The following is a 25,106-nucleotide window of genomic DNA, read 5'->3' as shown; positions in this document are numbered from 1 at the left end:
AGCACAAGTACTATGGCCAGAAGTAGCTTGTGGGGGGGGGGGGTTGTTTTTTTTTTTTTTTTTTTTTTTTTTTTTTTTTTTGGCTAGACTTCCAGTTCACAGTCACTGAGAGAAGTCAGGACAGGAACCCACACAGAACCTGAAGCAAAGGCTATGGAAGAACACTTTGGGGCACTGTTTTTCAAGACAGCATTTTTTCTGTGTAGTCCTGGTTGTCCTGGAACTCACCCTGTAGACCAGGCTGGCCTCGAACTCAGAAATCCTCCTGCCTCTGCCTCCTGAGTACTGGGTTTAAAGGTGTGTGCCACCACCACCTAGTGTGGAAGGACACTTCTTGCTGGCTTGCTTTCAAGCTCATGTTTAGCTAGATTTCTCCACAGCCCAGGACTACCTGCCCAGGGAATGGTGCCGCCCACAGTAAACTGTATTAATCGTCGATTAAGGCAATTCTTCATAGCCGTGCTAGCACAGAGACTACAACAGCACTTAAATACTGGCTAGATTTTATCTACTAATGAGAGATGCTCAATAAACCCACATTTTCATTTCCTATTTTCAATTTAATAAACTCATTGAATAAATATTTAAGACTTACAAGAAGGATAAGACTTACAGAGTGAGTGACAGAGAGAGAAACAAAGACAGACAGACAGACAGACAGACAGACAAGTCCTTGTTCTATTTTTAAGGAATTTCTATTCTACTGGAGAAAACAATCTATTGTCCATTATAATTAGTATAAACAAGATATAAAGAAGTGATTTGGGTACATCAAGCCTGGATTCACTCTTGATTTGGAGAGAGGGAAAGCTTATCAGAGATATGGTTGTTGTTGTTGTTGATGATGATGATGGTGATGGTGATGATGGTGATGATGTTACCTCTTGTCCAACGAGAAAGTCTCACAGCTTGCTGTGCTTCGAGGCCACTCTAGTTACATGGTGACACTGTGTCCTTATTTCTGTTTCCAGTCTTGCCACGATTCTCCGTTTCAATAGAACTAGAAAGAACCTTCATTGGCTATAAAAACTTTAAGAACTTTGAAATCACTGTGAAAGCAAGGTAAGGGCATGGCTTCCTCAGGCTAGCTATGTTAGGTTCTGGGAGTTCAAGGTCAATCTGTGACTAGCTGTGTTCCATGACGTTGGGGATGGTCAGGAAGCCTTACGCCTTCTTTACTAGATATTTAGTACCCTGCTGGCCTAGTGGTGGCTACATTGACCAGGCTGACCTTGAACTGGGATTAAAAGTCATATTTTTCTTACTATGGCCTTCTAAGGGTGGAATACAGTAGTGGGGGGGCAGCATATCATGTGCCTTGTCTAACTTAAAACTGTTAGATCTCATCTGAGTCACCTAATATAACAGTGTTAGAAAACAACTTTCTGATATTGTTGTGCAGATATTTTTATAATAAAGTGGTACCTGACGCTGAAGTGTATGTCTTTTTTGGATTGAGAGAGGACATAAAAGATGATGAGAAGCAGATGATGCACAAAGCCACACAAGCCGCAAAGGTAAGATGTTTGCTCAGACCTCGGTTCCGTGATGAGCAAGAGTTACTCGCAAACCCTCCGGTGCAATCCCACATCCTGTGGACAGTGCGGCTTAAAGTTTCTGGTTGGCATCTATTGCCCTTCAGATAAATTCCCCCTCCCAAACCCTGAAGCAAGCTAGCTACAGAAGTGGGGCACACCAGTGGTCTCTGGGCTTGATGGAGAGACCCTGCCTCAATAAGTAAGGTGGCAGAAACATCCAGCATGATCCTCGATGTCAGCCCTGGGGCTTACCATGCACACCCATGCCTGTGTGTTCACACACATGTAAAAAAATGTGTACATACATGTGCATACAACAAACACAGCGTACACACATGCATGCAAAATGAAAACAGAAAATAAAGTGCCCTTTCTTTGGCACCAGCCTCCCTTGCCAGTTAATATTGCGCCATCTCTCCCCTTCCTTGGCTCCAGGTCTGTGCTCCTCCCCTCCATCCTTCCTGTCTCCTCTGTGTCTAATTCCTTCTGATTTCTTATGTTCCAATGCTGGCAGCTCTTCTTTGGGAAGTAGTCCCTGACCACCTGAACATGGTTAGCTGACATTCTATGTGCTCCTAGGCTGTGAGTCTCTCGTATTAAAGCATGTTTTCTGCTTCCTGGTAGAGTGGCTCTCAATTGGGGTGGAGGGCATTTACCCCATTGGGACGTTCAACAATGCCCAGAATTACTTATGATTGTTCTAAAATGAGAGTGCTTCGGGCACTGAGCAGCTAGCGGGAGGGATCTCTCTTCAGTGCAGAGTATCCCACACAATGTGGAACCTGTCCACGATTAAGGGCTGATTTAACTCTGTTACTAGAACTGAGATTAAAGCCCTGGCTCTGTCTTCTCTTACTTAATGTTCTTTAAATACCACTGATGACACAAGGTCCTGTCTCTTTTTGTGTACATTTTGTACAATCAAGTACTTAGCTTCTGTTTTTTAAAAGATGGTATTATTAATTGAATATGCAAATTAAGAGGCGTTTTAAAATTCAAGGTTCTACTTTAAGCGCTGAGATTTAAAGGAAATAAAGACAAGGACTGTAGCTCAGTGAGTGCTTAGCATGCTCGAGGTCCCGGTTCAATGCCAGCATCGGTCAATCAAGCTAAATCAGATAAAAAGGCCTGCCTTCGGGTCAAACCATTATCAAATGAATTAGAAACAGAAGAACATAGTATCTTTTAATAATTCAACAATATAACTAGTAATTAGTGATATAAACAAAAGTCATGTCTCTTTACTTACTGTATACTACATTATCAACTTGTACCCGAAAGACCTCGCAATGACCGAAACCTCCCCACACCTGTGACTCTGCCATTCACTTTACTTGTGACAATAACACATGGCTCCTATAGTTTGCCTTCAGTCTAGAGGCTAGTAAGAGCAGACTCTGATCGTTTTCCTGATATGGTCTTCTCTAACTTGACTCCTTTTGTTTGCTCTTTTCAAAAAGTTGGTTGACGGCGTTGCTCAGATTTCTTTTGATTCTGAAACAGCAGTTAAAGAGCTGTCCTACAACAGTCTAGAAGACTTAAACAACAAATACCTTTATATTGCAGTAACAGTCACAGAATCTTCAGGTAAGGTGTGTGTGTGTGTGTGTGTGTGTGTGTGTGTGTGTTATATGTGTGTGTCTGTATATGTGTTAAATGTGTGTGTCTGTATATATATATGTGTGTGTGTGTGTGTGTGTGTGTGTGTGTGTGCATGTGTGTGCGTATCAGGGAACCTGTTTCAAAAATACTGTGTGTGCTCTAAGCAAAGAGCTCAATGCTGTTAACCTGTAAAAGAAGGCATGCTTCTAGAGGATTGTAGAGTAGCCAAGAGCAGTGTAATAAAGACAACCAGTCTTGAGAAAAAGTGGAGGCAGGCAGGGCAGGGGATGGAGCAGAGCAGGACTCCCTCCACAGAGAGCCAGAAAGAGAGGGGTGAGGAATGAAGCCCTGACTTCTAGGACAGCAAACTGTCTAGTCTGAGTGCATGGGGAAACGGGATGCAATGCTAGAAAGGAGGCTGAGGAAGCTAGAGCCTTTATATTGTCCTTGCTGTTACTTAACTGTAATCTACAGAGTAATATATGAGCACACCATTGCTGTCTTCAGACACACAAGAAGAGGGCATCAGATCCCCTTAGAGATGGTTGTGAGCCACCATGTGGTTGCTGGGAAGTGAACTCAGGGCCTCTGGAGGGGCAGTGAGTGCTCTTCGCCGCTGAGCCGTCTCTCCAGGCCTACTATTGCACTCTTAAGACAAGACTTTTCTCTGGGTCAAGCTGATTCTTCCCCAGTTGTCCCCAGATGCCAATGATCTAACGTGGACACCTGTTGAGGCTCAGCCTCCAGGTCCCCTGCCTCTTCCATTGATCCTTTGAACACACTCGACTGCACCTGAACCTGGAGAGGCTGCTGAAGGCCACTGTCCTCTTTCCAAGCCCCCCAGCCTTGTGCTGCAGCCTGACTTCCGGAGACCGTCTTTCTACAGGGGCTTTGGAAGCTCCCAACTCTTGTCTGCACTTTCCCTCAGTTGGCCAACGAATGGAGACAGGTCAAGGGAATGAATAAGCACAGAGAGCAGACAGACATCCTAATGACCACCATCACCTTTCCAGGAACACTAACTCAGAGCTTGCTGTCCTTGTAGGTGGATTTTCAGAAGAGGCAGAAATCCCTGGAGTCAAATATGTCATCTCTCCCTACATACTGAATTTGGTCGCTACTCCTCTTTTTGTGAAGCCCGGGATTCCATTTTCCATCAAGGTAGGTAAGGCAGTGGGAGGCAGAGAGGAGAGAAAGCCATTTCAGATGTGATCTGATTTGAGAGACGATGAGATTCTACTAGGATCGATCTGAACTGTTCTGGCAAACAGGCACAGGTTAAGGATTCACTCGAGCAGGCGGTAGGAGGGGTCCCAGTAATTGTGATGGCACAAACAGTCGATGTGAATCAAGAGACAACTGACTTGGAAACAAAGAGGAGCATCACTCACGACACTGATGGAGTAGCTTCGTTTGTGCTGAACCTCCCATCAAACGTGACGGCGCTAAAGTTTGAGGTGAGCTAAATCTTCTTGTTGTATTTCCTTAAAACAGTGTGAGCTTTTAGTTATGTGTTTGGGCTGCTGTACAGACAGATGTGGCTGATTTTATCCTCAAGTCTTGAGAATAATTCCATAATTTTGCACCCAAAATGAAACAAGTACCTTAGACAATCTGCTAATGTAGTGGGGGGGGGATTGTCAAAATTTGGGGGCAGGGGTGAGATTGGAAATTAACTATTTCCTTTTATACCAAAAAGGTTATATCAGAATGCAGGCATGTCAGAGAAGCAAAACTGTCGATGAGTGGGAGAAAGTGCCTCTTCCAACACGTGTATTTTACCTTTTCTGGAGTCAGATGTGAAAGCCCCACCCATTTTTCCTGATGCATAAGCTACTCTCTTCCACAGTTCATCTTCCCTCCCAGAAAATGTGCTTAATAAAATCCCAGTGAGCTAATAATAACGTGGGTCACTGGCTGAAGCGGGCTTACACTGGCGCTTATCGAGCCCTTATGAGGATAACCGGGGTCACTGGCTGAGGCTTACACTCACTGGCATCCACAGAGCCCTTATTAAGAGCTCTGTGCTATGGGCCTTATAAAAGATGCATTTCATGAGTGGGATGAACTGCGACCATTCTCCTTGCTGTTCTGTAGCTACAAAGGGAAGCTTCTAACCTCTCTTAACCAGATAGTGGATCTGGAATTAGTAAGTGACGGGCAGCTGCATGGGAACCAATACATATCTAACTCCGGGGCATGAACTAGGGCCCCTCCCACTGACTGAAAGCAGGTGCCTGCTGGGTTTATGAGCAATCCTGTGTCACACCTTCCAGTGGAAACTGGGTCAGACTGCCACTATGCTATGCATCTGTAACCCCTATGCTCCAGTCCTGAGCAGTTATGGCTGCCTCCCGGTCATTTCTCCCACCTCTGAACCATCTCTGTGTAGCCCTGGCTGTCCTGGAACTCACTTTGTAGAGCAGGCTGGCCTTGAACTCAGAAATCCGCCTGCGTCTGCCTTCGGAGTGCTGGGATTAAAGGCGTGCGCCACCACGCCTGGCTCCAGTGCATCAGGATCTCAGGCACCCATATTCCTGCCTCGGGATGCCCTTCTATTCGGATCATCAGGCTCCTCCACAGAGCCCACCCTGCCCTCAGTATTTCCCACACACTTTCTAGGGTTATGTCACACGCCAACTATACAAACACTGGAATGACTGACGAGGGTGTGTCTTCTCTTTAGCAACTGGCCTTGCGAAATTTAGGAATCTGGAGACAAAGATTTAAAAGACATGTTTTACAGAAACCACTACTCACAGACCACACGGGCTTTTGAAATTTTCCTTTCCAGATCAGAACTGATGCCCCAGAACTTCCCGAAGAAAATCAAGCCAGCAAAGAGTATGAAGCAGTTGCGTACTCGTCTCTCAGCCAAAGTTATATTTACATCGCTTGGACTGAAAACTACAAACCCATGCTTGTGGGAGAATACCTGAATATTATGGTTACCCCCAAGAGCCCATATATCGACAAAATAACTCACTATAATTACTTGGTAAGTACAGCCATGAGAGACCCTGCCCTTCCCCCACCAGGACACTGTCCCTCTGATAGGGAAGCAGCACTGAGACTTCACACCAGATTTCCAGGCTCGTCCAAGCACATAGCCTCCGGTCTTCTCAAACTACCAGGGCAGGCACGATCTCATGCTGATTTCAAGGGTGGTGGGGGGGGCTAGGGGAGGGACTGAGAGGTTACAAGACCACACCTCCTCGGAGTTGAGAAAGAGAAGGCTGTGATTTGAACTGGGGACTCCTGGTTTCCCATCCGATGATTCTATCTAAGTCAGCCCATCTCATGTGTCATCGAATTCTATCTCACAGCCAACAGTTACATATCTACATCTAACTCAGTTGTGTGTATCTCATTGACCTAACAGGGGACCCTGTGGCTGGTAAGAATGGAACAACATCCTGTTTCTAACTAAGCGATGCATCAGCTAAGCACCTGGGAAGGTTCAAAATGTGCCTAAAGGTTGCCAAGGAGGTGGAATGAATTATTCCAGTGTCCCCGGGCAAATGGGTGGTGATCTTTCAGTGTTGTTTAGGAGACAGTGAAACACAAGAACAATAAAAAATGTTAACCTATTAAAGAATTAGGGGAACTGTTTACAGGCTTGTAAGATGAATGCAGTCCTGCTATCTAGACATGAGTCAAAAGAGCTTTGAGGACGTTTTGGTTTCATGTTATTTCTTTTTAGCTCTAAGCTCCCCATTTAGAATCTAATGCAGGACTTTAAAACCTAATCCCCAGATAAGGATTATCTACTATGAGTTACTTACTCATCTGTTGGATTTTTTTTTAAGTTAACAATTCAGTGGAGTAAGCTTGAGATTTCAAAAAGGTTTAGTTTGAAATATAGTTCTCTAATTTCCTATTATGTGGTTTTGAACTAAAATCAGCATGACATTTATAGATAGCTCCTGAGCCTCAATGTCCTTCTTTCTTTGAGGGGGGGGGGATGAGGAGGGGGAGAGTTCCAGACAGGGTTTCTCTGTGTAGCCCTGGCTCTCCTGGAACTCACTCTGTAGACCAGGCTGGCCTCGAATTCGGAAATCCACTGCCTCTGCCTCCCAAGTGCTGAGATTAAAGGCGTGAGCCACCACTGCCCTGCCCTTCTTTCTTTGTATTGTGTGTGTTATACATGCTGGTGCGTGAGTTCATGTGTACATGAGAGCATTATGTAGGTACATATGTATGTGCCTATACACGTGGAAGCCTGAAGCTGACATCAGTGCCTTCCTCAATTACTCTCCTCTGTTTATTGAGGCAGTGTCTCTCCCTGAATCCAGAATTTATTGATTAGCTAATCTTGCTACCCATCTTGCCCCTGGGGAACCTGTTCCTGCCTTCTGAGTGCTACCGGATTACCAGCAGCTGCTGCACCTGCTGTGTGGATTCTGGACTTGAACTCTGTTGTGCCAAGAGCTTTATCTACCAGAGCATCAGTTTCTTTGGTGGAGATAAATATTCCCGTCTCAATGGTGTGTTGTTAGAATTAAAGAGTCTTAGTAAATGTGAAACACCCAGCACACAGTAGAAACATATAGGCTAATTTCCTCTTTTTCAATGTAATTTTTACTCCAGCTCCAAATGGCGCCCTAGTGAATAGGTTCCGTTTCTGTTTTGTTGATTGTTGTTGCTGCTGTTTAATTCCAGATTTTATCCAAAGGCAAAATTGTACAGTATGGCACAAGAGAGAAACTTTTCTCTTCAACTTATCAAAATATAAACATTCCAGTGACACAGAACATGGTTCCTTCAGCACGACTCCTGGTCTATTACATAGTCACAGGGGAGCAGACAGCAGAATTAGTGGCTGACGCAGTCTGGATAAATATTGAGGAGAAGTGTGGCAACCAGCTCCAGGTGAGACATGTTATAGCACAGTGCCATCCTCTCGAGGCTGGAAGAGGTGAGCCAAAGCAGCAGCCTTGGATTGTTTTTGTCACACACAAGTGATCTTTCCCTTTTCAAATTCCCTCTTAGGTCCATCTGTCTCCAGATGAATATGTGTATTCTCCAGGCCAAACTGTGTCCCTTGACATGGTGACTGAAGCAGACTCATGGGTCGCACTATCGGCAGTGGACAGAGCTGTGTATAAAGTTCAGGGAAACGCCAAAAGGGCCATGCAAAGAGTTAAGTGCATTTCCATGGTGACCATGGGGTGGGGTAGCTTCACAAAGTATGGCCACTGGGGCAGGCTGTGGGGGAGGAAGTAAGGGGGCTGCCTTAGTCAGGGTTGTACTGTTGTGAACAGACACCACGACCAAGGCAACTCTTATAAGGACAACATTTAATTGGGGCTGGCTTATAGGTTCAGAGGTTCAGTCCATTATCATCAAGGTGGGAGCATGGCAGCATCCAGGCAGGCATGGTGCAGGAGGAGCTGAGAGTTCTACATCTTCATCTGAACGCTGCTAACAGAATACTGGCTTCCAGGCAGCTAGGACTAGGGTCTTATAGCTCACTCGCACAGTGACACACCTACTCCAACAAGGCCACACCTCTTAGTAGTGCCACTCCCTGGGCTGAGCATATACAAGCCATCATAGGGGCCCTGGCCTCCTTTTCTACAGTACATTCAACAAAGAGTTTCTTCTGTCCCTAAAGCACAAGTCATCCATCATTTTTGGCTCTTCCAAGTGTAGACACCAACATCATAAGCAGATGGAACTATGAGAGCTACCGTCCTCAGCTGAGGTCTGAGATGGAGAACCTGGCTCAGGGGTGAAAGTAGTTACAAAAGTAGCACAAAGATCCCGGAGAGGGGATGGGGAAATCACTGCATTTGTTTGAACTCTCACTTAAGTCTGTGTTTAGAAAAAAGAATTTGGAAATGGCCAGAGTCCATCCATATGTTCCCATCTATTTCCATGACAGCTATTAGTTCTAGGCTTGAGTTCCTCAGGAGAGGCAGAGAGAACCAAGAAACTATGAAGTTATAAACACTTAGAAAAAAAGGGATTTTTTTTTCTGAGTCAAAATTAAAGCCAAAATAAACTACTTACAGTTCTTTCCCATGTAGAATCTAGACTTTTTCCATAAAACAAAAATTAATGTTGTTTATTAGTTCATTCCTTCATCCGTCATCACATTAATTTATACATACATACATATAATTTATATACATTACACATACATATTAATTTATTCATACATATACTATATGTTATATAGTATATACATGCATTATATTATATCTAATATATAATCATAGATTCTACATAGTATATGCTCTGGGATAATTCCTAAGATTCTACTCATCAATGCTATTTGCTTAAGGTTTAATTCTTGGCTGATTTTAAATAGGAATGTTTTAAAATATATACAATGGAAGGAACAAAGTTGGGAGTGTGGTCTTTGGGCCTTAGGTGTATGAATGCCCGTGAGTTTCACAGATTTGGTGATATGGTGTGACGACTCATTCCTTTAGTCCTTTGGATGACTTAAGCTCAGTGTCTCGCCCCTCCAAACAGGTCTTTCAAGCTTTGGATGATAAGAGTGACCTGGGCTGTGGGGCAGGTGGTGGCCGTGACAATGCAGATGTATTCCATCTAGCTGGGCTCACCTTCCTCACCAACGCAAACGCAGATGACTCCCATTACCGTGGTAAGACACTCCACATTTTCATTACTGACACGTACCCCCCCCCCCAGACATCATTCCTATCCCACTTTCTAAGACTGTCAATGGCTCTGTAAGTCTCCTTAAGGTGCACAAACACATGCACACACACACACACACACACAAATAAATGTGTAACAAAATTAGAAAAGAAAAAGATAACTCAATTTAAAAAAATTTGCTCCCTTTAAATTCGTACATAATACATCAGTTCATTGTAGTCTGTGGATCCAAAAAGCAGCCATACTCAAAACCAAGATCATAAAACCAACCAGGCATCACATTCAAAGGTGTGACACATAGAGCCTAATCTCTTTCTTTTTATTTATTCTTCTCCCCTATCACACATCCCAACTGCAGCTTCTTCTCCCTCCGCTTCTCCCAGATTCCCACTATCTCCCCCTCCCCCTCGCCCAGATCCACTCCTCTTCCATTCTCCTTCAGAAAACAGCAGGCCTCCTGGTCATAATGACTGACCACTACATAACAAAATGCAGTAAGTCTAGCCACACGCCCTCATATCAAGGTTGGATGAGGTAACCTGGTAGGAGAAAAAGGATCCCAAGGGCAGTAAAAGAGTCAGAGACAGCCCCTCTCGCTGTTAGGAGTCCCACAAAACCCCAAAGTACACAACCACAGCATGTGTGCAGAGGAGCTAGGGCAGACCCATGCAGCAAAGCCTAATCTAAAGCAGCCACACACACACACACACACACACACACACACACACACTGGGGCTGTTTCAAACACTCACTTTCATGAAACTTACTTTTTCAGATTTTTATGTCCTTTGCCCCATGTTCTAAGTCTCTGTCTTTTTCTAAACAGATGACTCTTGTAAAGAAATTCTCAGGTCAAAGAGAAACCTGCATCTCCTAAAGCAGAAAATAGAAGAACAAGGTACGCGTTAAGTTTCTTGTGACCATAAAACATTATGATCACATAGAAAGCTGTAGAAATGAGACACTGGAGAGCCGCCCCCAATTCCAGAAGAATAGGTGAGAACAGATGTGTGGAGGTCTAGCTCACCCCTTTCAGGAAATTTAGTCCAAACAAAGCCAGTATTTCACTGGCTGTAATCTTGACTCGGGGACTCTCCATCTTTTCTGTTTGTATCATTATGGCTGGCGATACAGCTCAGCGTGGAGCTCGTCCCGCATGCACAGGCCCTGCATTCAGTTCCCTTCTCCGAGTGAAGAGGAAGCATTCCTACCTGTAAAAACTAAAAAGGAATGACTGTTACTCATCACGGGTGTTTCCTTTCTACAGACCTAATAATTAAAATCATGTTCTTTGACTTTGTTCTGGCAAAGTCCACGATTAACCAGAAAGCTATTTCTCTTATATATGTAACAGTTAATAGCACTTAGATCGGCTTTCTCAACCCGTGGGTCAAATAAGCTTTTCACACTGACTGCCTAACACCATTGGAAAACACAGATATGTACGTTATGATTCATAACAATAGCAAAATTAAGAGTTATGGAGTAGCAACAAAAATAACTATGGCTGGGGGTCACCACAACAAACTGTATTAAAGGGTCGCAGCATTAGGAAAGTTGAGAAACACTGGCTTAGATTATTCTTTAGAAACTACAGCTACTGAAAATTATTTAAATGGTAATATGGTAATTAACCATCTTTTGTAATAATTTTACTTACTATTTATTTGCATGCTAACGTGTGCAGAATGCAAACTGAGACAGGCCACCTAGAGGAGCTCACTGGCTTTAATGCTGTCACTAGGAGAGCACTGAGAAAACAGGATGGAGCCCTTACTGAAAGTCTATAAGCCATGTCAGAAAAAAAATGTTAGAAAAGGTAGGATATCCAGTTACTGTATAATAGCAGAAGCCATCTTCAAATATGCCAAATTCTCCTGAATATTGCATTTGTTTTACTCGAAAGGGGTTGAAGCCTTTTGAAAGTTAGTATTTAGCTTAGTTACCGGTGGCCCTTCGACCATTCAGTATGAGTTGGAACGAATTACCTGCTGAGGACAAATTGTCCCTGCTTTTGGAGAAGTTTCAGGGAGAGGCTGGTCAGTCATCCAGCTGGGGCTGCTGAGTGAGGGGGTCCTCTGATGACAGGGACCAAATATCCCTTGAGAGTGCTAAATCTGCGATGCCTCAGCTGCACATGGTAAGGTCCGCATGCTGCCACCATTTCAGCTGCTAAGTACAAACATCCTGTGCCAAAGAAATGCTGCTATGACGGAGCCAAAGTGAACTTCTACGAAACCTGTGAGGAGCGAGTGGCCCGGGTTACCATAGGCCCTCTCTGCATCAGGGCTTTCAACGAGTGCTGTACTATTGCGGAAAAGATCCGAAAAGAAAGCCCCCATAAACCTATCCAACTGGGAAGGATCCGTAAGTATGAGTTTTCCTACCAGAATCCTATCTGATATGGGAGATTCTATGTAAATTAGTGCTGCTCAGAAAGGTAGCTTTGATGCTTCAGTTAAAAACTAGAGGTGGAAAAGAGACCTCATCTGTATCCAAATACTTCCATTATTCTTGGGGCCATTGGAATGGTAGTGTCCAGTCAAGTTTGAATCCAGATCCAGTGTAACTTGAAAGCCAACTCATCCCCAAAGCTTGAGTGATGGTTTATCCTGTGACCCTCAAGCAGGAACCTTTGCTTAGATAACTGTATTACATGCTGAACTCTAAAATTCTATGTGACATTATACCCCTGACATCATACCTGTGACATCATACCTGTGACATCATACCTATTGAAAATGAAGTTTGTGCTTACACCGACCATTTGTATTTACAGCAAAAGACTCCTAAAATGAGCAAGACGTTAAGTTTACTTGTGACTGGGGGACTTATTTCAGTTTCAGCCAACAATATGACTTTTAGAATCACTTATGCATCATTTTTAGGAAAAGAAGCAAAAGCGAAATGGCATCTACCCTTTTCTACTCTGCTTTGCTTAGCGGTGTATCTTAAGTGTTGTCTATCTAATGGATACATTCTATAGACATAAATGGTACTGCAATTTAAAAAACATGCTATTAGGGATCATTTTGCCATAACTAAGGTACACTAAGTTGCCTCCCAGGTTCTGCTTCTCCAAGTGTAATTCTGATGAATAATCTAGCACATATTTTTTTTTCACTGCCCAGTTTTTCAACTGGCATCCTCCAGTTGGCTTTAGCTACATGGTACCCACCATCGACGGCCCTTCCTTCCTGCTGAGTCGACTCCCCATTCTAGACAGCGTGGCCGCCCCACAGTCTCATCTGTGCAGCCATCAGCCTTCAGGGCTATGTGTGGCTCCCTGCCTGCCCTGGCTTGTGAATGACCCTGGTTGGGAGTTAGGACAGGTCAGAGCCAGCTTGCTTAGCTCAGGGATCTAGGTCCATGCTGCTAATGTCTAGGAGCCACTGTTTCCCATAGTGTAATCTGGTTTTTAGGTTTCTGAGACTCAGTGGTAAATCCACAGTCCCTATTAGTCCATCTCAGATGGAGCAGAGATTCCATCCACCTTATTAGTGGAAATAGAAATTAACAAGCCAGAAATCACAGAAAACGTCCATGTTTTCTGATATAAACCTAACTGTCAAAATCACAAAATTATAAATAATTTTATAGACTCACTGATGTCGTGTAAAATCTCAGCTATCCCCTTGCTGTTTCGTCAGTACAGGAATATGCTAAGGTCTCAAAGCTCAGTCCTAAAACCATTAAGCAATGCCTTTACTGACCCCTTTTGGAGACAGGTAGGTCATAGATGAATGGTTTTACATAAAAATTCACCTGAAAGCAGAACTAATATTGGTTTCTATAACTAAATATATTTCCACAGACATTAAGACCCTGTTACCAGTGATGAAGGCAGATATCCGAAGCTACTTTCCAGAGAGCTGGCTATGGGAAGTTTATCGCGTTCCCAAAAGGTACCTTTGATGGTCCTCTGGAAAAGTGGGGAAAGTTACTAAAAATCTGCATTATTGCCAAAAATCTGGACATTACTATTTCCCCTATAGTTAAGATAACGCCACGACCGGGTTAAATTTTGTTTTGTGTTTTAATTTTGCTTAGTGTACTTTTGTTGGAGAATTGGGGACAGGGAGACATTAATTATTAGTAAAGAAGGATACCACTCTATAAAGGTATCTGTATATAAAACAAACAGATAAAACAGAAATGGAGTTGTATCTTGGTATCTAGGTTAGAGTTTTCATTTTAATGGGAAGCCTCTCTGTAGCAGGTATTGGAAGCAATGCTCAAAATACGCAGCCCCACCTCATTGTTCTCAGGCCAGCCCCACACTAGAGACGAGCACGGTACTCACTCTCCCTGTGCCTCTCCTCTCCCTTCCCATTGGAAGACCTTTTTCCACATCATTGTCCACTCCCCACTTCTAGTAAAATATCCCAGTGCTATCCTGCATCACAGCACGACTGGATTGATTACCCGTGCTGCGGGAGTCACGTGGTATTACAGTGGCCCGTCTCCTTTCCTGTTTCCTCATTAAAAAGAGTCAGTACCTCCAAAGCAAAACCTGACTTCAGATCCCTATGTTAGATCCAGGGCCTGGCCTAGAGTCCGGCTTGTAGAGACACGGGTTCAAATGTGTTGAAGGCACTCGTTCAATGGTTACACTGACATGCAACTCATTTTTATAGCTTTCTTCCACTAGCCAGGAAACCAGTGGACAGCAGGACCACAGCTTACAAACACTGTGTCCCTGGTACATCATGCCTGATAAAGAATCAGTCCTCCATGGCTACAACAAATGCCCAGGCTTAGTCACAGGCAGCAGGTTTTAGCTAGACTGATTTGTTACAAAGAGTATTACAATTCATTACTTTACTCCTGTATTCTGGCACCTAACAATAGAGAATGTATCTTTCTTTGTAGTATTATATGCTCTAACAGGGCAACAGTTCAAAGATATCCTTCTCACTGCCAATGCTCACACCACAGGTGCAATGTCTGCAAACCTGAGATGGGTGGGCAGATGCTGAATATATTTGTCTGGATGAATTTTTCCTTACTAGCAACTCTAATGTTTCACTGTAGTTGAATATTGTGTTTGTTTCTCTTCCTGTTCCTGGGGTAAAATACCTAGCAAAAGCAACTTAAGGGAGGCTGGCTCACAGTTCTAAGATTCAGGCCATTGCTACTGGGAAGTCTTGGCTGCCAGAACCTGGGACATCAACAATTAGGAAGCAAATATAACAAACGCTCCTGTTCATCCAGCTTCTCCTCTTCATGCAAGAATCCGAGCCTAGGGAATGACACTGCCCACAAATGGCACTGCCCACGTTGAAGGGGGAATCTTTTCTACTCAGCTGACCTAATCAGAAAAATAGCTCCCAGGCATATCCAGAGGCTAACCTAATCAAGAAAATCCTCCATGGGGACAGCCAGAGGTTAGTCTTGTGGGTAGTTCAGATCCTATCAAGTTGGTGATATTAACCATCACAAATATCAATGTCTGAACTTCCAGAAACCAGCTGCAGGTCGTGCTGCCTGACTCACTAACGACCTGGGAAATTCAAGGCATTGGCATTTCAGACAATGGTAAGAAACCGTAAGTCACATGCTCAGTTGAGCAAGATTTGAATCAGCAAGATGGAGTTCTTTGTTACTGTACACTCAATTCATCTAGGATACAAGGCAAAGTTTTTAATTTTCCTTTTCAAAAGGCTCCAATGTACTTACACCTTTGAAGAGACTGAGTTTCTTCTGCTCCTCTACTGGCTGCCAACTATAAAACTGAGATCAAAGCTGTACTTTCTTTCTCTTCTGACAGTGAGTGGGAGTTCGAGGAGAGTTAGAACAACTCAATGTTTTCTCCCTTGGCTGATATTCCTGAGAAGTGACTAATGCAGATACTTTATAAATAACTGCTAGATTACTTTCATTTGTTTAATTTTATTTATTTATTTATTTATTTATTTATTTATTTATTTATTTATTTACTTACTTATTTATTTATTACAAAATCTTGGTCTCCACAATCAAAATTTTATACTCATTAAATGAAGCCAACAATAAATATCTTTAAAGATTTGGTATTCTAGTTAATAAGCATTCTCGTTTTAAACAGAATTAAATATCTGGTAAGCAAATGAAACATTATTTTTTTAAGAAAGCAAATGTGACAAATTAGTACCAACAAAATGTGACAAGAATTCCCTAACATGATCCTACCTTGCTTTCCCTTTGGGCTGAAGGTATATGTGTTGCTGATATACTCAAGGCAAAGGTGTTCAAAGAAGTCTTCCTGGAGATGAACATACCATATTCTGTTGTACGAGGAGAGCAGATCCAATTGAAAGGAACTGTTTACAACTATATGACCTCAGGGACAAAGGTGAGTAGTGCTTTGTGCTATGTTAGAATAAAGAGAGAAATGTGGTTAGAATAAACACACACACACACACACACTTTAACTCCAATAAGCATGTGCATTGAATGTTGTCCTGGCAGTACACTTTGGTACATGAAGAGAGACAGATAGGAGGAAGGGACAGGCTAAGGGTTATGTGATGCCAGTCAGAGGGACAACGTGCAGTAGGTAAGGATGTTCCGGTGAATGTTCAGAGAAAGGAGAGCCCTAGTGTGGTTCATGTCAGCTCCTCAGTCATCAGACTCCTACTCCCCACTCTCAGCCACAGCCTGCTTGCCATTTCCCTATCTCACCATTGTTAATACCCCCACAGCAAGTCTGAATGCCAAAGAAACCCCCAACCCACTGACTGACTCAACCCTTCCCATCATCCTCCAGCCTGCTGACGCCTTTACTCTCCTCTCTGTACGAGCTAGCACTCACGAGTCATCATTTAGCCACACTCTCTGAAATTATATCAACCCTCATCAACTTCCCCCACCCCATGGACTGGACAGTGATGAACTCCGACCACGGGGAACCTGGCTTTTCTTTGTAGAGCACCTCTACAGCTAATTATATAATAAGCTGGCAGGTTTTATCACAGTCACAAGATGTTAGACAGGAACCCCACATGGTTCACAATTCTAAATATATTTTAAATTTTCTAATTTTATTCCTAGGACTGAGTATTTCAGTGATTCCCTCACCCAAATTTTGTATATATACATATTTATATATGTATGCATATATTTGTATAAAATTTGTATACACACATTTCAAAGAAACTATGTATTCCATTGGTACACTTTCAAATCAGCTTCTAAAATTTTCATCTTAAGTTTTTTAAAGATACCAATCTGTAACTTTTTAAACACTTTTAAATACTTAAAAATTACATCATTAGTTGAAATAAGACTGACACATCATTTAAATGTATGTAGTGGGATCTAACTAGTGCAGACGAGAATGGCATTTTCTGCCAACCCGTTGCTAACGTGACTGCAGAAGAAACAGGGAGCTGGCTTTACTGTTTCCAGCCCCACTATGGTGGACAGATAGTCAATGGAGAGAGGAAAGACAAAGGGGTGCAGTGGTAGGTGATGGAGAGGCAGAACAAGAGATGAGACGGTGCTGATAGGTGTGAGAGAAGCCTGTGGTGGCTGGGGGAACATGTGCTGCTGAGGAGGGATGACAGGGTGGGTGGTGTGCAGCAGCCTGGGGCTTATACTCAGACTCAGTCCCCAAATAGGAGGCACAAGCACATGGCACACTGGCTCTGAGCAACGACAGGATGTCCAAGATGAAGAACTTTGGTATCCGTGGTCCACTGTCCCATGCCCATGGTCCTACAGTAGCTGGGAGCCATGTTTATGTCCCTGGCCTAAGTTACCACTGAAAGCCATAAGGATGCCCTTGGCCTGGTCTGCTACCTGAGGCCATGGTGATCCAAGTCCATTCTGCCACCGAGGGCCATGTCCACGTCTGGGGTCCTACTGCAGCTGAGTTCTATGTCTGTGGTCCGTGTTACCACCAAAGTCCAAGCAGATGTCAATGGTCTGTGCTGCCACCTGAAGCCATGTTGATGTGCATGAGCCATGCTGCCACAGGGGACGTACTGACCTGAGTGGCCTTTGCTGCCACCTAAGGCCATGGTACTTACTGTCCAGGGCCATGCTGCCTCTAAGGGCCATGTGTGTGTCTGTGGTCCTACTGAAGTGGGGGTCTATGTTGACGTTCATAGAAGTCCGTGGTCTGTGCTATCTCCAGAAACCATGTGCAAATCTAGGATCCATAATCTCGCAGACCAGAAAGGACAAGGAAGCTACTTTTGCTATTGATGACTGCAGACTCACAGTTAAGAAAAGGGGACATTAAAACCTTCTGTGACAATCCCATCCCATCCCATCCCCTCCCCGAAAAAGTAACAGCCTAAACAGAAAGTCACCAAAGAGAATTCTTTAAAATGGTGATAAAGATGCTGAAGCATCGCCCTCCATGAAAGACGCCTTCTGAAGTGGGCGTGGGTGGGGAGGACTCAGTTCCATTTAAGGGCTGATCACCAGGAGTTTGCCCATGCTCCAGTGAGTGCATAAGCAACACAAATTATACGTTTTTTCTTACTCTTTTTCCTTTTTTGGTGGGGCTGGGGGTGGGGAGAGGGTCGCAAAAGGTGGGAGAGTTGAACTGTGAAGACTGAAAAGAAGTGCACTCAAGGTTCATGATGTGAAATTCCCAAACAGTCAATAAAATTATGAAAAGAAAGTAAATGTTTTCTGTTAGTCTAGTCTAGTGGGTATATATTTATTCTTATAAATAATAGTAGGTACAGCAGAAATTCCACTCTAAATAAATCACAATCATTTTGATAAATCAAAAAATTGGAAAACTAGAATACTGACCATTTTATTATCCCTATATCAACATACTTTTATAGAATCATTTCTACTTTAAACACTGGAATTTTAATTCGGCTCACTTGTACGATGTCCCTGAATCCTAGCTGCCTAATTCTAGTTTGTACTGTCACAGTAGTCAACCAAAGCCACCGTAATATACAGTGACGCCACTGAAACTGGAAGGTCATGGTGTTGTCGGTTAAACCTAATCTTCGGCTTCCATTATATCAAAGCAAGTCATCGTGACAGCTCAGGGCCAGCCCTGTTTGTCTCCTCTCTCTTAAGTCTAAGTTATGTTGTCCTGTGCCCTGTGACCTCATTCATTGAAGTTATATAAAGAATCCGGGTTCTATTATGTTTCTCTGTTGGGGTTTGTTTACATATTTTAGCAGGCAATTACCTAGATATCATCCCAAACTCTAAAATCTCTGTTCAGTTATTTTTCAGCCTGAGCTGGAAAACTCAAGAGACTATTCTGTGTGTCGTTCAAGGTTCCGCAGGGTTGAGTAAAGAATATATGCAGAACTCACAGTGCCTTCAGTTTCCAGCTGTGGTGACCCTCCTAGTGCTCTGTCCTTTGGTTCCTCAAGCCCTCTAGGTGGGAGGTTTCTGCTGGGTACCACTAATGGAGCCACCCTCAGTTTTAAAAAGAGGCTGTTGTTTGCTTACATGTGCTGTCTAGGGTTCACAGTTGGTCTTGGACTCTTGGCAATCCCAATTCAACTCTTGTTGAATGTGGCTTTTTCTCCATACCGCTCCATCAGTTTCAAAAGTTCTTTCTTAATTTCAACTTCAATGACTTACTGTGGTTATTACTGCTTGGATTTGGGCTTTTGGGTTTAGTTTGGTTGTTTTGTTATTGTTTGAGACAGGCTCTCACCATGCAGTTGAGGTTAGCCTGGAACTTCCTGCATACCCCAGACTGATCTCAAAGCTATGGTCTTTCTGGGATAGCCTCTCAAGTGCTGGCATCAAACCCTTATGACACCATGCCCAGCTGTTACCGTTTTTTACAATGAACTTATGTTGAATGCTAGCAAATGACTCATCTGTGTCTTCCTTCCCCTGTTCCACGTGTACAACACTGGGGAACCCTTGGTCCATCGTCTCCTCCATCTCCTTCTATATCCATCATGGTTGGCATTGGCCCAAAAATGTGGCCAATGGGCAGAAGGCACTTTACATATACAGGGAACTCCCTCAAGATTAGCTACTGAATGTCTGCATTCTCTTGCACTTATCTGCTTGATTCCGGATTTTATGGATGCTATTCTTTGGGCACAGCTCTTGACTCTATCAGTTCACCAAGTTGTAGATGTAGATGTGTTCACTTTTTGAGCCAGAAATCAGTGAACCAGAAGATGAGAGAGCTCACACAGTCTGTTGCCATTGCAGTTCAAATGAGGAATGCCCAAGTTTAAATCTACATATTTCTAGAGCTGGTTTTATTATAGAATGGGGCCCAAGTGGGAAGATAATAAAATTAGAGACTTCAGTTGGGTTTATATTAGGTAAGCTTTTAAATGAGCCACAAACAGAGTTTTCAATCATTTATCACTCTACCATTTATTATAAGTCAAAGGCTGAGGTAAAGGCACAGGAAAGACACCCAACAGCTAAACCCAAGGCTCCTGCTACCCAAAATGCAGGATGGAGAGAGAACCAAACAACCACATCACAGTAGCATGAACAAAGAATGCTGGTAGCTGTGACATAATCAAGTGGGCAGCACACTGAGGAAAGGATGACCATTCTAAGCTAGTGCAGAGTTTTCAGATATCCCAGGACATCGCTATGACACACATCAGTTCGTATGTAGCTGTAGGAAGTCTGAAACAAGCCTTCTACCAGGCCTTAGAACCAGGGGGCTCACTTTGAAATTGCTAAGAAACCAGGGGAGAGTTTGTGTCCAGACCAGCATAATTCAGGGTGAACATACATAACATAACATAACATAACATAACATAACATAACATAACATAACATAACATAAATACATACATACCACACATACACACATACATATGTTGCTCTTTCATCAAATGTGGCTCAAATGATAAGCTGCTCTTACACAGTTCTTCACCTGTTGCATTTCAGTTCTGTGTTAAAATGTCTGCTGTGGAGGGGATCTGCACTTCGGGAAGCTCGGCTGCCAGCCTTCACACCTCCAGGCCCTCCAGATGTGTGTCCCAGAGGATCGAGGGCTCGTCCAGTCACTTGGTGACCTTCACCCTGCTTCCTCTGGAAATTGGCCTTCACTCCATAAACTTCTCACTAGAGACCTCATTTGGGAACGACATCTTAGTAAAGACATTACGGGTAGTGGTAAGAAAAAATATGGTTCTTTAAAAAAATATGTTTCTGGGGAAAATGCTATCAACAATTTGTGTCAATAATTAAGTTTGGGGCCAGGAGCAAGGGAGAGAAAGGATGGTATAAATAGAACATGGTAACCGTTGAGGGATCCCACCAAAACTCACACACGTATTTGTGATGCTTTCTTGCAATTTACACATTAATCTGAAATTATGCATAAAATTATTAAATAGAAAAATGATACCTGCTTACTGCAGAAAATAAAAAATACCAAAGCCACAAAGGAAAAGAAAATCACCAATAAAGCCCAAACTCCGGGCTTCCCAAGTTTTACTATTTGATACGCACCTTCTGGGTCACCCCTGCCATCTTATGCAGAAAGTGTATCTTGAAATCTATGTGCAAAATATGAGGCTAAATACTGAATATAAAGTAGTAACAGACATTTTAAGACCTCGCCTTGTAGATTTCCCACTTTATAAATAGGTAATAAGCAGGCCAAAGGGGCAAACAGCAACACATTAAGTATTGTTAGCCCTGCCATTTGCTGAGTGTTCTCCTGACATCAAAATTCCACAATTATGATTTTCTAATTTAAAATGAAATATTGTTCCTCCAAGTGTTACACAGCTTGTTTGGCTAGTTAACGACTTCTCAGCTCGTCCGAAGCCTTCATTCTTTGGGTTGTTCTGAGCTATGCCATTAACTTCAGCAAATGCGTATTCAGCCAGCACAGTGACTTGTCTGTAATCCCAACTACGCAGGAGGCTGAGGCAAGTTTGAGGCCACCATGGCTAATTCACGGAGTCCCTTTTGAAAAAGAAAAGCTGTGCCGAATCTTTTGTGCCGATTCTTTCGGGCCCTGCTCATTCCTGCTCATGTCTGTATCACACTAGAAAATGGAGCAAGCTTCTTTGATTTCAATCCTGGCTCCGAGCTTCTATCAGCATTACACAGGATAAATGACTGACCTCCTCATTGGCTTCCTCATCTGTTATTGTAGCACTTACCCCCCAGAGGTTCGTGGAAACTGGATGAGTTAATATGTACAAAATATTCTGACCAATAACCTGGCCGATAAGAAATTTAAGCATTCCATTTAAGCATTCACTCTGACCAATGTTCAAACAGCCAGAATCTTTTCATTGCATGTATGCATTGAAGTATTCATATCAAGTTTGCCTTTTCAGAGAAGGAGCGGGTTTTTTTGTTTGTTTGTTTGTTTGTTTGTTTGTTTTTAAACTGGCAAAGTGGACTGGAGGAACTTGATCCAAGGAAATTCATGTCTTATATATGTAATTATGTCCTTAATGGAATGTTTTCTGGTTTCTCTTTAGCCAGAAGGAGTCAAGAGGGAAAGCTATGCCGGTGTGATTCTGGACCCTAAGGGAATTCGTGGTAGGAAAAAGGATTTTAATTTTTATGTGTCATTTTCCAGCCACAAAATTAAAATGTAACTTTAATGTAACTGTCTGGATCTATTTGAGTGGGGCCAAATATAACTCTATTTAGTGGGCATTACAATGCAAACACATTGCAATACAACTCATCCCCTGCACTCCATAGTCTATTCATAACGACAGTAACAGGTTGTTTTATTATAAAAGCCTCTGTCTAAAGAACACCTGAAAACAAGTAAGTCACTCTGCAACTAAAAGGCACTGTTAGAGACACCACAGTCAGATGACCTCTCAAAGTCCCCTCCACTGCTCCATCTCTTCTTCTTCAGCTGACGCGCTATGAATCTTCTCAACGAAAGAGCTGTTCCCACATTGGCAGCTGAATCCTGAGCTAAGTACAGGCTGCTTCTGAAAGTTAGAATCGGTGTGCTACAACTCTTTCCAGCCAGACAGACTACTACAGCCTTTGTTAAATTGTTACAACATCACTGTATTCCCGTTCTTTGTCTGAGTTATTTTTACCCTCAAAAAATCCTTTGAAAACATCCTTACCTCTCTGTAACAAAGGAGTAAATGCAACATAGAAACACTGTGTTCTGCCAGGAGGCACATGCCATAGCTAACTAAGCTCGGTAAACTCCATACCCTGTCATCCTTAGTTCAAACTTCCTAAATACCTTCACTGACTCATTTTAACACAGTATCTTCAAGTTTATCAAGGGTTAAATAACAAAGCTGCTTCTTGAAGAATGTTCTTATATCTTTACCAAAGCCACGTAGCTCATCCATGAGATCTCAGAACTTACGCATAGCATCTTCCTCTTGCCAGGGACTATGCTAAGTGCTAGAGCTGGATTTTCACCATGGTGACTTTGTTGAGCCCTACAGTTGCACCTTGGATCTTGGCACCACCTGGAATATCCCTGTACAATGTTAAAACAATAAAAACAGCCAGGTATGGTGGTGCACGCCTTTAATCCCAGCACTTGGGAGGCAGAGGCAAGAAGATCTCTGAGTTTGAGGCCAGCTTGGTCTACCAAGTGAGTCCAGGAGAATCAGGGCTCTGTTACACAGAAAAACCCTGTCTCAAAATATAAATAAAATAAAAACAGCTTGTATAACAGCTTAGTTGACTTAGTGGAAGCTTGGCTCTCTGTCAGTACAGTGACAAATAGTATCATGTTTTGGGGGAATGGTAGGATATTTTAACAGTATTTTTATTCTTTAAATGGTTCATACATTAATGCAATCTTGATCATAGCTAATCTCCACTACCCACCCCAACTTCTCTTAAGTCCTCTCCTTCCCAATTTCATGTCCTCTTTTACTTATTTTTATTTATTTACTTCATTATTTTTATTTTTTTAGCCCCCCCGGTCCAATTAGTGTCACCCATATATTCATGGATATGAGGTCATCCACCAGGGTATAGGCAACTTACCAGTGTCTACCTCCCTAAAGAAAACCGACTCTCCCTTCTTTGGTAGCTATCAATTGCCAATAGCTTCCTCCGGAAGGGACATAGTCTGTTGTGTGACAATACTTTCCCTGGGATGACTAAGCACACATCTCCCCATCCACAATAGGGAATCCCCAACAGACCAAAGTCAGAATACCATCAAAGTTCAACTTGGTGAACCAATGAGTAAGACAGGGCTTACTTACCAGAATATGAGTGACAGGTGACTTACAGAAACAGACATGATTCATAGACTGATGCATCACCAAAGGTCACCTAAGAGTTAGTGACCGTTCACAAAAGCTGGGGGCCTGGAGCACACTGCACAGCCTGTAGGCAGTGCCACAGGCTGGAGGGTGTGACTTCCAGTTCTTTCTGATCTAAACCTCTTCCAGGAAGCCTGGTTGGTTTCTGCTTCTCCCAGGAAGCTGGTCTTGTTGCAGACTCTTCTTTACAGCTTTGCTTGTCAGGGAGGCGGAAGTTTTGCTCACTTAGTCTGGCAGGAAGGGACCGAGTGAATCTGGTCTTCCTGGAACTTCCTGTGGCTACTTTTTTCTGCTTAAGGAGCTTCCTGTAGGATGGAATGTTTCCATCTCAGGGGAAACTGTTACACAACCGGCCTCAGAGGCCCCTCCCTCATCCCTGCAGGACCTTTTAACTGGCTTGACCCACAGTCGCATTCGAGCTCCCCCACCCCCCTGTCTTCTGGTTCTTATATTCTTTATGCCCCATCTTCCAAGATGTTCCCTGAGTGTGGGGGGTGGGGTGGGGCCGGGTCATACAGTTAGTCCATCTCTAGTATTCTCAGCCAGTTACTCTTAGCACTTGGGACAGTCTCCGTGTAACCACTAAACTGGTCCTATTTATGACATACAATAGGAAACAGCTGTAATCTAAAATTCTCTGACCCTGGCCTTCTGAAGCTGTGGAGCTATGTGTATATAGAAAACTGCTTAAGTCAGACTGGGGAGAGGGGAAGTAGGAAGAGCGTTTGGTCGCGGTCCCGATGGAGCTGATGGTCAGACAACACAGAGATTGCATATCAGTGATTTGGGGCAGGCCACCTCTTCCTAGTGGATAATGTTGATATATAAGTCATTTATGTCATACCTTTTAAAGACCAGAAATCTTACACGAAATTCAGTGTGTTGTTTAAGGAAAGTATACAAGCCTAGGGTTTGATTAAAATCCTTGACTATTTTTCTCTTTTTAAGACTTTAATGTTATTATTAATGTGCTTTATTGTGAAAAATTATTTGTTAGTAGATATTTAATCAAAAATAGTTTTTTCCATTAAGAACTCTGGGCATGTCTGAGTTGAAGGATACCCAGGGGTCCCCCATCCACTCAGAAGAGGAGGGGAGAGAGGAATTGGGGAAAGATTGGGTAGGAGTGACCGGGAGGGGAGCA

At 43.1% G+C, this 25,106-nt stretch overlaps 1 protein-coding gene across 1 annotated transcript in view; it reads left to right on the top strand.

Moving 5' to 3' along the window:
• Positions 1–25,106, top strand: part of C5 (complement C5) — a 77,379-nt gene that overhangs the window by 20,398 nt on the left and 31,875 nt on the right. Inside the window, exons 7-22 of the mRNA XM_021151753.2 lie at positions 972–1,062; positions 1,403–1,517; positions 2,999–3,125; positions 4,186–4,301; positions 4,412–4,597; positions 5,935–6,138; positions 7,803–8,012; positions 8,133–8,282; positions 9,624–9,756; positions 10,600–10,671; positions 11,943–12,140; positions 13,588–13,678; positions 15,238–15,311; positions 15,968–16,107; positions 20,619–20,846; positions 22,175–22,235. Coding sequence (XP_021007412.1) covers positions 972–1,062; positions 1,403–1,517; positions 2,999–3,125; positions 4,186–4,301; positions 4,412–4,597; positions 5,935–6,138; positions 7,803–8,012; positions 8,133–8,282; positions 9,624–9,756; positions 10,600–10,671; positions 11,943–12,140; positions 13,588–13,678; positions 15,238–15,311; positions 15,968–16,107; positions 20,619–20,846; positions 22,175–22,235 — 2,196 coding nt within the window. The remainder of the gene's footprint in view (positions 1–971; positions 1,063–1,402; positions 1,518–2,998; positions 3,126–4,185; positions 4,302–4,411; positions 4,598–5,934; positions 6,139–7,802; positions 8,013–8,132; positions 8,283–9,623; positions 9,757–10,599; positions 10,672–11,942; positions 12,141–13,587; positions 13,679–15,237; positions 15,312–15,967; positions 16,108–20,618; positions 20,847–22,174; positions 22,236–25,106) is intronic.

Source organism: Mus caroli, chromosome 2, assembly GCF_900094665.2.
Source record: "Mus caroli chromosome 2, CAROLI_EIJ_v1.1, whole genome shotgun sequence".
NCBI lineage: Eukaryota > Metazoa > Chordata > Mammalia > Rodentia > Muridae > Mus > Mus caroli.
Note: the sequence above shows the minus strand (reverse complement) of the source record. Positions and strands in the feature narration are given on the sequence as shown.